Source organism: Lepidochelys kempii, chromosome 1, assembly GCF_965140285.1.
Source record: "Lepidochelys kempii isolate rLepKem1 chromosome 1, rLepKem1.hap1, whole genome shotgun sequence".
Classification (NCBI taxonomy): domain Eukaryota; kingdom Metazoa; phylum Chordata; order Testudines; family Cheloniidae; genus Lepidochelys; species Lepidochelys kempii.
This window is the reverse complement of record NC_136380.1, coordinates 161,574,828-161,589,847: the sequence shown is the minus strand read 5'-3', so window position 1 is coordinate 161,589,847 and position 15,020 is coordinate 161,574,828. Positions and strand designations below refer to the sequence as shown.

The 15,020-nt window shown below is 41.9% G+C and overlaps 1 protein-coding gene across 1 annotated transcript in view; it reads right to left on the bottom strand.

Moving 5' to 3' along the window:
* Window positions 1-15,020, bottom strand: part of ERG (ETS transcription factor ERG) — a 204,861-nt gene that overhangs the window by 131,683 nt on the left and 58,158 nt on the right. The window contains exon 2 of the mRNA XM_073360723.2: window positions 6,686-6,770. Coding sequence (XP_073216824.1) covers window positions 6,686-6,724 — 39 coding nt within the window. The 5' untranslated portion in view covers window positions 6,725-6,770. The remainder of the gene's footprint in view (window positions 1-6,685; window positions 6,771-15,020) is intronic.

Sequence of the window (15,020 nt, the reverse complement as noted above, 5' to 3'; positions counted from 1 at the left end):
TCTGGGTCAGGCCTGGGCACTGGCAGTCCAGCTCAATAGTTAGAACAAGGCCGAGGGAGCTGGAAACCAGAGCCAGGAGTCAGAACCCCAGTCAGGAACCAGAGGCAAGGGTCAGAGTTAGACTCGGGATCAGGGTAGAAGCAAAGGCTGGAGCAGAACCAGAGCAAGGCAAAAGCTAATGCAGGACAGGAGCAACCACAGTCACAGCTGTAGGACAAAGCATTAAGTAGCCAGCAACTGCTGAGCTTCAAAGCAGGCCTGCTGGTTCCCGTTGGCCAATGAGTGGGGTGGGGACTGGCCAATCAGGCTGTCCTACCACAACCCAGCTGATTAATCTGCCAGAAGGCTGTGCCGGCTAGTACTCAAACTCAGCTGAAGGTGCCCAATCCTGATATTCTGTTAATACCAAAACACATCTTGATTATGTGGTACCATGGACAAAATCATCTTTTATATCATATTTTGCATCTAATTCCTTACAGCTCCAACTTAAAACAATACCCCTCTTCCAGGAATGAAATATAAAGGAAACCAGTGCTCTTTCAAACAGTACTGGATGTCATCATCTTTTCAGCACACAATCCTCCTACAGCAAAACCATTTTGGAAGAGTCAAGCTTTGCCATAAACGCTTGGGCATGGTACCCAAGTACCATGGTAAGACTTTCAACAAATCAAAAACTCTACAAATGACTGTCCAACATGAATTCCTTTGTATTAATTGAAGCCTTTTGAATCAAGAGAAATTCTTGACCTTATTTTAAATCAAATAAACATCTTTACTGTTTATAGTTACCTATTACACCAATCTCATGTGACTAAGCACTACTTATTTGCCAGTAATAACTCTGTCTAAATGGCAAACTAAGGTCCTACTCCTGCAAACAGTTATGCACATGATTAACTTTACCTATATGAGTAGGGCCCTACCAAATTCAGTCTACTTTGGTCAATTTCACGGTCATAGGATTTTAAAAATCATAAATTTCATTATTTCAGCTATTTAAATATGAAATTTCACCGTGTTGTAATGTAGAGGTCCTGACACAAAAGGAGTTGGGGAGGGGGGGTCGCAAGGTTATTGTGTGGGGGGGGGGGGATTGCAGAACTGCTACCCTTACTTCTGTGCTGCTGCTGGTGGCGGCGCTGCCTTCAGAGATGAGGAGCTGGAGGGGGGCGGCTGCTGGGTGGGAGCCCAGCTCTGAAGGCAGAGCTGCCGCCAGCAGCAGCACAGAAGTAAGGGTGGCATAGAATGGTAGTGCCACCCTCACTTCTGCACGGCTGCTAGCAGAGCGCTGCCTTCAGAGTTGGCCGCCCGGCCAACAGCCGCCGCTCTCCAGCCACCCAGCTCTGAAGGCAGCGCAGAAGTGAGGGTGGCAATACCATGACTCTCCTAAAATAATCTTGCAACCTCCCTGCAGCTCCCTTTTGGGTCAGGACCCCCCAATTTGAGAAATGCTGGTCTCCCCTGTGAAATCTGTACAGTATAGGGTAAAACCACACAAAAGACCAGATTTCACAGAGGGAGACCAGATGACGTGTTTTTCATGGCCGTGAATTTTGTAGGGTCCTACATATGAGTTGTCCCATTGACTGTAATGGGACCACTCTCATGCACAGAGCTTAAGCACATATATAAATGTTTGCAGGATCTGGACCAAATTTCCAAGCCATTCATTCTCTTTGTATACTCCAAGCTAGAACTGAATACATTCATGGTACATTATCCACATAAAATATCCTTCTCTTTTCATTCCTGCCAAACAATTTTGAATGAAAACACAAAATGGTGGTTTGGGGCAACTGCACTTTTAGAATGAACAGGAAAATAACGATTAAAATTATAAATGCTTCAATCAGGCGGCATAATTTCAAATCTTAACGTTCATTAGAGATGGGCTTAAACTGATCAATCTGGATCCAGACCAAGATTCAGACTTAAAACACTCCCAAAGTTTGATGGTACATGGGTTTTGGAATCAGGCACGCCTCAGTTCTCGTTGTAAAGTGCAGTAACCACAGAATTATAGACTCAAAGGACTGGAAGGGAACTCAAGAGGTCATCTAGTCCAGTCCCCTGCACTCACGACAGGACTAAGTATTACCTAGACATTCCTGACAGGTGTTTGTCTAACCTGCTCTTTAAAATCTCCAATGATGGAGATTCCACAGTCTCCCTAGGCAATTTATTCCAGTGCTTAACTACCCTGACAGTTAGAAAGTTTTTCCTCATGTCCAACCTAAACCTCCCTTGCTGCAATTTAAGCCCACTGCTTCTTGTCCTATCCTCAGACATTTAGTAGAACAATTTTTCACCCTCCTCCTTGTAACAAACTTTTATTCACTTGAAAACTGTTATTATGTCCCCTCTCAGGCTTCTCTTTTCTAGACTAAACAAACCCAATTTTTTCAATTTTCCCTCGTAGGTCATGTTTTCTAGACCTTCAGTCACCTTTGTTGTCCACCTCTGTACGTTCTCCAACTGTCCATATCTTTCCTAAAATGTGTCACCCAGAACCGGACACAATACTCCAGTTGGGACTGAATCAGCACAGAGTAGAGCGGAAGAATTACTTTTTGTGTCTTGCTTACAATACTCCTGCTAATACATCCCAGAATTATGTTTGCTTTTTTTGGAACAGCGTTACACTGTTGACGCATATTTAGCTTGTGATCCACTATGACCCCCAGATCACTTTTCCACAGTACTTCTTCCTAGGCAGTCATTTCCCATTTTGTAGGTGTGCAACTAATTGTTCCTTTCTAAGTGGATTACTTTGCATTTGTCCTTATTGAATTTCATCCTATATACTTCAGCCTATTTCTCCAGTTTTTCCAGAGCATTTTGAATTTTAATCCTATCCTCCAAAGAATTTGCAATCCCTCCCAGCTTGGTACTGTCTGCAAACTTTGTAAGTGTACTCTGTATGCCATGATCTAAATCAGTGGTTTTTAAACTGCGGGTTGCGACCCAATACTGGGTCACAGAATATAAAGCACTGGGTCGCGGCAGCTCTGGTCAGCACCACCGACCAGGCCATTAGAAATCCTGTTGGCAGTGCTGCCTGGCTAAGGCAGGCTAGTCCCTACCTGTTCTGACACCACACTGCACCCCGGAAGTGGCCAGCAGCAGGTTTGGCTCCTAGGCAGGGGGAGGGGGCACGGGACTCCACACACTGACCTACCCCGAGCACCGGTTCCGCATTCCCATTGGCTGGGGGGGAAAGGGGGGAAGACAGTGCCTGCGGGCGAGAGTCACACGGAGCCACTTGCACGCCTCCGCTTAGGAGCCGGACCTGCTGCTGGCTGCTTCCAGGGTGCAGTGTGGTCCGTAGGACCAGGATAGGCAGGAAGCATGCCTTAGCACTCCCATTGCACCGCTGACTGGGAGCCACCCAAGGTAAGCCCATGCCCCAATCCCCTGACCCAGCCCTGAGCCCCCCCTCAAACCCAGAGCCCCCTTCTTCACCCCAAACCCCTCATCCTCAGCCCCACCACAGAGCCTGCACCCCCAGCCCAGAGCCCTGACCCCCTCCTGCACCCCAATTCCCTGCCCCAGCCCAGAGCCCCCTCACACACCCTGAAGCCCTCATTCCTGGCCCCACCCCTCAGCCCTCACCCTTGCACCTCAACCCTCTGCCCTGGCCCTGAGCCTCTCACACATCCCAAATCCCTCATCTCCAGCTCTGTTGGGTCATGGACATCAACAATTTTCTTCAACTGGGTCACCAGAAAAAAAAAGTTTGAAAACCACTGATCTAAATCATTGATGAAGATATTCAACAGAATCAGACCCAGAACTGATCCCTGTGGGACCCCACTCATTATGCCCTTCCAGCTTAATTGTGAACCATTGATAACTACTTTCTGGAAACTGTTTTCCAACAGTTATGTGCCCACCTTATAGTAGCTCCATTTAAGTTGTTTATGAGAAGATCATGCAAGACAGTATCAAAAGCCTTACTAAAGTCAAGATATACTACATCCACTGCTTCCCTCCATCCACAAGGCTTGTTACCCTGTCAAAGAATGCTATTAGGAGGTGATCTGGCATGACTTGTTCTTGACAAATCCATGCTGACTGTTACTTATCACCTTATTATCTTCTAGGGAATACAACAGTGAAAATGATTAATTTTTTTTCTTTGGCAACTGGGGCTTTTTTCTGTATATCTAATGTAAAACATCACATAATGAAAAAATAATCACTCTTATTGCACAGAAATGTCTACAAATATTCACACTGGCCATACATGCTCTCCTTTTGTGTTCACTATTAACAAATGTACAAGTTGTCAAATTGTAGTCACGTAGACATTCCTGGAAAGTGAACTTCAAAGTTGCAATTTTAAATGTGCATGAATGAGTATTTTCTCCAGAAGTATATGAGCACACATTCAGTGAGGTAAAGTAATAGTTACAACTGAACAACACTATAGCAATAACTAAATAAAGCCAAATTACTCTAGCCCTCTGAAAGAATAGAAATTAGAGATAAAAAAAAGACATATTAGGCCAGTTATTTTATTCCCCTGCCAATACATGATTGCTCCCTGTGGTATATTTTAGGTAGTTCATCTAGTCCATTTTTAAAGTCTTGACCGATGGATCATCCCCTAGGTTTTTTTGGAGAATATGTTTATACAAAAGTAAATTCTATCATTAATGTGGAGGAGCTGAAGTTTTTTTTAACTAGTACTGATTTCATTCTCTCCCCTCCACTTCAACAAACATGATAAGCACATGGATTGGCTAAAGTACTTGCAGAAATTGGTGATATATTAACATTTGGGCATTTTTTGCTGCTGCAAACAGACTCCATTTCTTACTCCTATAACTATACAGTTTGCTTGCTCAGTAGTGCTAAGTTGACAGAATAACATAAGTCTTCTGTGTCTATAGTAACTGTTTTTGGAGCACAGTTGGATATGGACATGTCTCAGACCTGGTTCAAATTTAGTTTATAAAAAGCCTAGTAACTGTTGCTGGAAGATGTAGGACCTAGGCTTGTGTGTTTTCTATACACATAGGAAAAATGGTTGATTACAATTGCCAGTCTGTCAGAAGCATTCATTATTAGACTTGCCACAAAAGTCACACACAAACATAACCCCCACACCTCCCACCCCTTTGAAATTCAATTCTCATTGTGAAAAAAACTGCTTCTGATGCCATTTTTGGCAAAATATGTGAAATTCAGTTCTTTTTGGTGTTATCTTTGGCTCTGAAAATACCAACATTCTGCAAAAATATATTTGATGCCTTAAAAACATTTGAATTGTTACCATTTTCATATCAGATTATTATGCACATCAATATTTTACTGCTCATATTCCTTAAAAACATCTGAATACAAGAAGACTGTGAAAAGTGGCTCTTCCCACAGCCATATACTTTTGTTTTAACTTACAACTCAATAAAAATAAATTTCAGAAGTGTAGTTATTCTATATTGTGGCTGCTGACTACTATTTTTCAGTTGACTGAGTAGGAACTCCACAAAAGGTAAAAAAGCTAACAGAACTATAAGAATACGACCAAGCAAACAGAAGAAATTGAATCAAATACTGTAAAACCCAATGTTAAGATACCAATAAAACCCAGAAGATTTTAATACTCAGAGCTGGATATCAAAAGAAACATTACATTTCATTTAAAATCAGCTCAGCATCAAACTACATAGTCAATCTATTTCTCTTACTGCTGCAGTTTTATTTTTCAAGTGATATCTTTCAGTGGCTGGAGCAGCGATAACCTAAACAACAGAGTCTTAAAGTATTGGATGTAAATAAATATCAGTTGGCTTTTGACACTGGTGTGGATGCATTTTTTTACTGGACAATGACAGTTCCAGCAGTGTTCTTTAGGAAGTAAGCCTGTCATTTCCAAAGCAGTTATGTCTTCCCAAACAAGGCCTTTAAAATGATATAATAGGCAGAAATACAGTATTCAGTGTTAGCTTGTTGGGCTCAAGTGGTACAGTACTGCATATGTTCTATTTCCAAAAATGTAGTGTTCTTAATAATACAGCAGTTGGCTACATTTGTAAGTCTACTTAGATAAATATTATCTGTTCCATGATAGAAGGGTAAGAAAATGCTTTGGGCTCTAATATGATGTACACAGCGGAGTTCAAAAAATATTACCGTTTTCAAGATTAGAAAAGCAGTGTTGCATTTTGGACTACATCCCAGTCCCACTGAAGTTAGTGGCCAAACTCCCACTGATTTATATACAACTAAGAATCTACTCTTTTTTATGGGTTTTTGGTTTGCTTTGTTTTCTATGTTATGTGCAGTTTCCTGCTGCCATAACGTCAGTGGAAGTGTTGCCATTTACTTCAATGGAACAGGATCTGTGCTGTGTGAGCTTTGTATTTTCCAGGTGGATTCACTTATTGAACATCATGAATTTTAAGCAAAAAAAGTACAGCTCTATAATCCACAGAAACTTATCCTCAAAATTCAATGTGATAGGACCAACTGAAGTCTATTTCAGTCTTTGGAACAAGTACCCAAAAAAAAGTTAATTTTGTGAAGTATTTGAGGACATACAAATATAAAGGGATGAACGAACGGTAAATTGTTAGAATTTAAAGCCATACAGAAGGCATGTAATACGAATATACAATCCTTAACATTATTATTTTCTGAACATTTAAAGACTTACAGTCAACAGAAAAATTACCTTGATATGAGCTGCTGGATCTGGGACAGTCTGAATCATGTCCTTTAAGAGGCCAATGTGTTTACCAGTTCAAACCCCAGGGCAGCTGCACAAACAAGAAAGCAAAATCACATAAGAGTCTGTATGCTTATATTTATTTTCAATAGGACTCTATTTTCTTTTCTGGAGAAGTAAGTTCTTTTCCCCCCCTATAGCAAATATAACTGATGCTGTAAGTAAGATATTATTGGTTCCATAGGTTTATTTCTTTTAGGAGAGAACAATCTCAGGGGTTGAACCTGTGTTCCTTATTCAGGAAAATTCTCCTTTAAACTTAATGGGCAATTCTCCCTGAATAAGAACTGCAGGATTGGGCTCTAATTATTATAGCACTGGTATTCTTAATATAGGGCAGAGTTGCTCTAGAATTTCTTCTTCCCCTGCAACATAGATGCAATGTAATTGGGGCAGATCCTCAGCTGATATAAATAAGAATCGCTTCAGTGGAGCTCTGCCCACCTACAAGAGCTGGGGCTTTGGCCCATCATCTAGTTCAATAGCATTTTAAAATGCAGAACTTTTGAAATTCCCAATATATGATTGATAGTATTATTTAGATAATTTTTTTAAAGTAATGTCTCATCTAAAATAACATATTGCTCAATAACAGGAACATTAGCTATAGAGTGTCATGGTTTGTAGTAAGAAAACAAAATGCAAAAACATAATTTGAGTTTCATTTAAAGCAAAAGATAACTCGTTTTATCTGTTTTCCCTTAAAAGCCTGGAAAATCCCCATTTTCCATGCAGAGTGATTCCTTTAGATTCTTGAACTCCTTTTTGTCTTTTAAAGTGACACGATGATATTATTAATAATACTGTTCTTACAGCTAAGATATTTTGAGGCTCGAGCTTCTATTTACTTGTCACGGCCAAAGTCTGATACCTTGATTCATTGTATTGCACCTTAATGGGACCACTTGTGGAATAAGGTATTACTCAGTGTGATTAAAGGTATCAGAATTTGGCCCTTAGTGAATTTTCCCTTTACTACTCAAAGGGCCCAACCTTACTCCCATTGAAGTCAATGGGAATTGGATTAGTAAACTTTAAGACCCAATTCGGAAAGCCCAATGCAAGCAACATTTACAATTAGGTGAACCACTGGTGCAGTTTCCCCAGCTAGCCATGAAAGATCAAACAGGTTGCTGGAGTGATTGTGTTCTTTGGAGATTTCTCTCCCACATGATTTGAAGTGTTGTTACAAATACATGCAAAACAGATGTGCAATTTTTAATTTTTTTAAAAAAGTTAATTATTGAACAAATGAACCTAACTCCTTTTTCAACTGCAAACCCCTTTTCAAACATCAGCAGCATTATCCAATGTGTTTTAAGGGATGAAAACTTTAAGATCTCAAAATGTCATATATTAAAATATTAGAGTTGTATAAATTGTAAGATTTTATTTCACTCCCTCTGTCGTCATGTTCATCGTTTTTACAGCCATTGGAAAAATGTGAAAAATTATCAAAGAAAATTTAGAGTTTTGCTGTATCAGTGCTTATTTTTGTCAGCCCAAAGCAATGCAGGTTTGCCTGACACGGAAATACATATTATTTCCCCAATCTATTTTGAAATGTTTCATTCAGGTTTTAGGAAGATAGCTAGACTCAGTCAGGTATTGTGACTGAATTGCTAACAAAGATAAGACCTGAAAACATTTGTGACCCTCTCCCTGGCAAGGTGCTTATTTGCTCTTGGGGAGTGCAACTACCATTTAAGTCAATGGGATGTTTAGGTGTTCTGCACCTTGCAGGACTAAAATCATGGTGAGCGAGGCTAATGGGAGACTGAGAAAATGGACAGGGAGTATCCACGATAGACAGTTGAACATGCCCATCAGGTACCAAACTACAATGCCACTTCATGGATCTGACCGGGGAGATCTGCACTGTGTGAATTTTGCAGGTTTGGGTGGAGAGCGCCTGGTTAAGGGTTTTGCCTAACTTGCCCATCTCCTTTACTGTATATGCAGAAAAAGTTGCCTCAATTTAGCCCATAAAATAAGATTTGGGGGCAATTTTTCAGAGGTATTTAGGTGCCTAAATACGCAGATAGGTGCTTCATGGGATTTTCAAAAGCACCTAGGTGTCTAACTCCAATTGAATTAAATATGAACTAATCACTTAGGCCCTTGGTAAATCTCACTAGGCTCCTATCTGCATCTTTAGACACCTAAATATCTTTAAAAATCTGGCCATTGGTAAAGAATTTAAATACATCTGTTCACTAATTTACCTGTCATTAACGTATGTGGGCTTCGCTCTACATGGGAAAACTATGGCAGGAATCAGTTTAGTATTTTTGGAACAGGATCACCAGACTTCTTAGGGTATGTCTACACTGCAATTAAAATCCTACAGCCAGCCTGTGCCAGCCAACTCAGCCTCATAGGGCTCAGAGCAACAGGCTGTTTAATTGTGGTGTAGATGTTGGGGTCAGGCTGGAGACCAGGCTCAAGGAACCTGAGAGATGGGAGGGTGCCGGGCTCAGGCTGTGGCCTGAGCCAGAATGTCTATACTGCAACTACACAGCCTCTTCGCCTGAGCCCTGCAAGCCCACCCTGTAAGCCCACAGAGCTTAAATTTACCTGGAGCGAACAGCCTGGGGCAGTAGCTTAGGCAAAACTGACTGGATTATGCTGGTACTCTTTCACTCTGCATCTAGACACCAGAACAGAGAATTCTTTACAAAAGAGAGGGTGGGAGAAATTTGTAAATCAAACTGGTAATCAAAGAAAATATTTGTTCAGTCTGAGTTTGAAACATGGATAGGTTATGGCAATTTTATATTTTTCGTCTTTAAGGAACGCGTCTGTAGCAGTGCTCCGAAATGGAGGTTGCTATTTCAATAACATATGTCATAGTTCAGGGCCACTGCACCTGAATTCAGCACTTGTGGTCTACCAAAGGCACCCACTCTAGGGCTACGTCTATACTATGGACCTTACAGCGGCACAGTTGTACCAATGAAGCTGTGCCGCTGTAAGGTTTCCTGGATAGCTGCTCTATGCCAGAATAATTAAACAACCCCCAGTGAGTGGCTGTAACTATGTCGGAGGGAGACAGTCTCCTGCCGACATAGCACTATCCACATTGGCACTTTTGTCAGTGAAACATTTGTCAGTTGCGGGTCAGTCATCACCTCTGTTGGGCAGAGACCCATATCTCTCTCCCTCCTAACCAGGGGGTTTCCAGGCTGCACACTTCCCAGCCTACACTGTGATATTCCCATCAAGACTGACTGCCTAAAAGACCAACAACTTCACTTTGCTTTCTCTCCAGACTCTATGCCCAGCGTATTGCCTGCTGTGATAGGGCGTGCTCCTCACACTCACATTAACCCCAAAGGGGTTAACATAGACCAGATGGGCCAATGAACGTATTAGGCTGCAAACTGGGGAATATTTAGGCAGACCGGAGAGCTCTAAGTAAGGGAAGGTCATCTGTGCAGGAACAGGTGGCGCTTCTATAAAAATAGGAAGCTGGTAGGAGAAAAGAGACTGCAGTCACTCTCCCTGGAACAAGGGAGAGAAAAGGATTTGGACTCAAGAGGAAGGGTTTGTCTATCAGAACCAGGAGATAGGGGTTTGGCTAAAAGGGTGGAAAATAAGAGCCTGGGACAGGCAAGGTAGGAAGGAGTCCAGAGGAGCGGCAGGAAGGTTTGTGCTCGTACAGACCTTGTGTACTGGAGACAGGATTTCTGGTCTGGAATCCAAATTAGAGGGAAAGGCTGGGTTCCCCTAACAGCCACTGAATGAGAAGTACAATCTGGGCAGTGAACTTTAAGACTGTATGGGTCCATTTTTTCTGGCTACTAATGGAGTGGCTCAGCCAGGGCACTTAATGACCATCTGAGATAGTGGGAAGACCTTAACAGTACCCTGGAAGGGGAGGACTATTTGTGACTTGGCTGGACTGCAAAGCCATGAAGATGAGGTGTGGCAGCTCCTGAGAAGCAAGAGAGAGGCAACAGAGTGAGACAGCAGGCTGAGGAACTGCAAGAAGAGGGTGTTGGGCTGGCTGAGCTAATTCCCAGACACGGCCAGCAGGAGGTGCTCCGATAGTGAGTAGAGACTCCCATGACTCCCTCAGTTATGTTACCACGAAGCACTAAGCAAGCATTTTCACCTTAAGAATAAATGTATTACTGAGAAAACATATTAAAAACAAGAAAACACACTTGCTAAAAAGTTTGCCAGACGTCACCTCAACTCCACCTTGGGCTCTGGTAGATGTCTGTCCTTCAAAACCCTCCAATGGACAGAAAAGATATGTAAACTTAATTCAATAAATTCTCTCAAGGGCATGGCAGGAAATTGCCATATCTGTCACAGCACAGTCTTAATTCTGACCTGGATAACCATTTACAGCTTCATCGGGCCAGAAATGGTGCCCTTCTAGATCCCAGACTACAGAAAGCACAACTTTGTATTTCTACATAAGCAAATTATTGCCTAAAAAACCCCCTTCATTATATTTCTTGTTTTCTTTTCCCCCAAAAAATAAAACCATTATTTAAATCATTTCACTTCCACCTTTACTGGTTGGATATAGAAGTTTCAGACATCTGGTACTAACTTTCTGAATCAGACAGTATTTTTTGTTAGAATGCCCCCCACTCCCGAGTTTCATGCATGTCATGTTTGTGCATCACAATCTGTCAAAGGGTCTGCCCTTAGATTACAGTGCAAAATATACAGCTTTGTTAAACATGCCTCTAATTCAGGGATTGGTAACCTTTAGTATGTGGCCCGTCAGGGAAATCTGCTGGTGGACCAAGCCGGTTTGTTTACCTGAAGCATCTGCACGCTCGGCCGATTGCAGCTCCCACTGGCCGCGGTTCACTGTTCCAGGCCAATGGTGGCTGCAGGAAGCAGCGTGGGCTGAGGGATGTGCTGGCTGCCACTTCCAGCAGCCCCCTTTGGCCTGGAACAGCGAACTGCGGCCAGTGGGAGCTGCAATCGACCAAACCTGCAGATGCTGCAGGTAAACAAACAGGCCCAGCCCGTCAGCGGATTTCCCTGACGGGTCGCGTGCCAAAGGTTGCCGATCCCTGCTCTAGTTTAAAGGCCTGATCCTGAATGGTGCTGACCACCCCCAGAGGTTGCTCAGCACCTTGCAGTAACAAGCTCTAAAGGCTGGATTCAGGAAAGCATCTCTGTCCAGGAAATCACATAAACATGTGCCTAACTTTAGGCCTGTATGTAAGTCCCAAGTTAATGGGACTTAAGGACATACTTAAAGTTAAATATGTGCTTAAGTGTTTTCCTGAATCAGGGCCTAAATAGGTGAGCCATAGCATATTTTAGTGTTTACAGAGCAGTTCTTTACATTAACTGTACTTCAGCAAAATTCTTACACTTCAGGTGTCCCTAGTTTACACAAAGTTTCACTCACTTTGTTTTACAAGCACATATACAGAACATAACAAAGTAGCATTTGTTCATTAGATACTAAATTAAGGGGGACAAATTCCACAGTGGTGTTCAGGTCCATTGGAACTCCAATGAGAAAAATAAAATGATGGCACAGAATGCAATCAACCAAACCTGGATATGTATTTTTACTGTCATACTCCCTACCAATAATATATCAATTCTGTATTTGAAGAATGATATAAACTATAGACTCTACTACCCTTTCCATTCATACTTGCAACTCCAACTGGAATATCTTGAAGTTGTATGCATACATCAAAGAGCCCTCGAAATATGAACAGATGTGATTAAATTGTTTTTCCCTTTTATAGTCATATCAAAAGGATCAGACTATTTAATATATACAATGATAAACTCTTAGTTATTTCACAAAGTCTTCCCTCTACTCTAGAGGGTCTACTCACCTACTGTTATATTAGTAGGTGTTTCCCCTGTGTAATCTTTCCCTTCACGATGAGAGCATAAATTCTTTTTTCACAAATTGGCACATTATGCTTACCTAGATGCAGGTTCTATTAAGTCCACTAAAACAAAGTAAGACAGTATGTCCTGCAATTCAGTTTAACAAATGAACTCAGATTTAGGCCTAAATTCCACTCTGAGCTACATGTACTGAAACTCAGTCAAATTTGGCCCTTAGTATAATTTAGAGTTATATTCTGTCCGTGATTATTTTTGTCAACTCAAAGCATGCAGTTATACCAGGGGTGAATTTGGCCCACAATAGCTATCTGCAAAACGTATAATATGTAAACTCCAGCTTGTTGCATCTATATTCATCATTAACCATAATGGAATCCTTGGTGTATGAAAACTGACCTGCTAAATTTCATGGGCCAGATTCTCAGCTGGTGTAAATTGGTACAGCACCATTGAATCTGATGAGGTTCAACAAGGACAAGTGCAGGGTCCTGCACTTAGGACGGAAGAATCCAATGCACCGCTACAGACTAGGGACTGAATGGCTAGGCAGCAGTTCTGCGGAAAAGGACCTAGGGGTGACAGTGGACGAGAAGCTGGATATGAGTCAACAGTTTGCCCTTGTTGCCAAGAAGGCCAATGGCATTTTGGGATGTATTAAGTAGGGGCATTGCCAGCAGATCGAGGGACGTGATCATTCCCCTCTATTCGACAGTGGTGAGGCCTCATCTGGAGTACTGTGTCCAGTTTTGGGCCCCACACTACAAGAAGGATGTGGAGAAATTGGAGAGAGTCCAGCGAAGGGCAACAAAAATGATTAGGGGTCTGGAACACATGACTTATGAGGAGAGGCTGAGCGAACTGGGATTGTTTAGTCTACAAAAGAGAAGAATGAGGGGGGATTTGATAGCTGCTTTTAACTACCTGAAAGGTGAATCCAAAGAGGATGGATCTAGACTATTCTCAGTGATAGCAGATGACAGGACAAGGAGTAATGGTCTCAAGTTGCAGTGGGGGAGATTTAGGTTGGATATTAGGAAAAACTTTTTCACTAGGAGGGTGGTGAAACACTGGAATGCGTTACCTAGGGAGGTGGTGGAATCCCCTTCCTTGGAAGTTTTTAAGGTCAGGCTTGATAAAGCCCTGGCTGGGATGATTTAGTTGGGATTGGTCCTGCTCTGGGCAGGGGGTTGGACAAGATAGCCTCCAGAGGTCCCTTCCAACTCTGTTATTCTATGATTCTATGAAGGCAATGATCATATTAAAGGAACACCCCAAAACAGCCAGTTATAGAGAGAGGGATGGTGGAATTTTATTCAACAGCCCGCTTCCAGCTGATAATTACACTTTGGGAACAGCCTCTTATCACCCCTTCAAAAGGCATAGTCAAATAGCAATACAAAAACTTACACTTCATAAATATGTAAGTATAAGATAATATGAAAAGCTATGAATGGTAGACAGCAGTGTAAATTTTACTTAAGCACACACGTGTATAATGTAGTGAATAATATGATGTGGTATTGTACAGAGGTTTTATTAGCATGAGGACTTTGGGATCATTACTATTATTCACAGGGGTGAATCCAAGAGTGAGTTATACAAATCAGTCCAAATGAGTGCCAGTAAAGCCTTTAAACCCTACCACACAATCATGTAGCCTGCATATGCCATATATTTTACAGGAATCTATTTTAAGACATTTGAGCATTTTTAAAATGTGGAGCTCTATTCAATCCCTAGGTTCTATCAGCATCTGCCAATGGAATCCAGGCTAATCTCACTCTATCTGGGCACCTAAATCTAGCTGGCACTGGTAAGGCAGTGTGTACAGCAAGACAATGCTAGAGTACCCAGGAGATGTGATGATTCAGCTGTGTAATTGGAGCATATGGCTACTGCCAGAAATTAAAGCTGCTCTCCCTTGGTAAGTGAATGCCCTAGGTGACATAGTTGTTCTGCTGGTGCAGGGGGTACAATTTTCACTTCACTACTGCACTCAGGGGTGAATTACGTCCTTTACTGGTACTCTTAAAGCTCAGGGGTGAAGTCCTCACCTATTGTAGTCAATGAGATTTTTGCCATTCACTTCATTGGGGCCAGGATTTCACCCCGACTTAGTTACCATGTGCAAGGCTCAAAAGGAGGAGAAAATGATTTAATATATTTCGGAATCCATGAAAGAAAGAAAAGGAGCTGTTCTGTACAAAATAATGTTCCAGAGCCAGAAGCAATTGTTATGGATTCCAGTGAGCAAATGAGACTCTTCTCTTTCCACATAGGCTTGTGAGATACTGCTCCAGAACTGAAAAGTGACTACCAGACACCTCAAAGGAATATTTTACAAGAGGTAAATTCCTCACATGACACAGTTCATGACAATTAATAGTGTCTGCTTGAGAAAATCCCAAAATTGGAATCGTAGGTGTGTTAA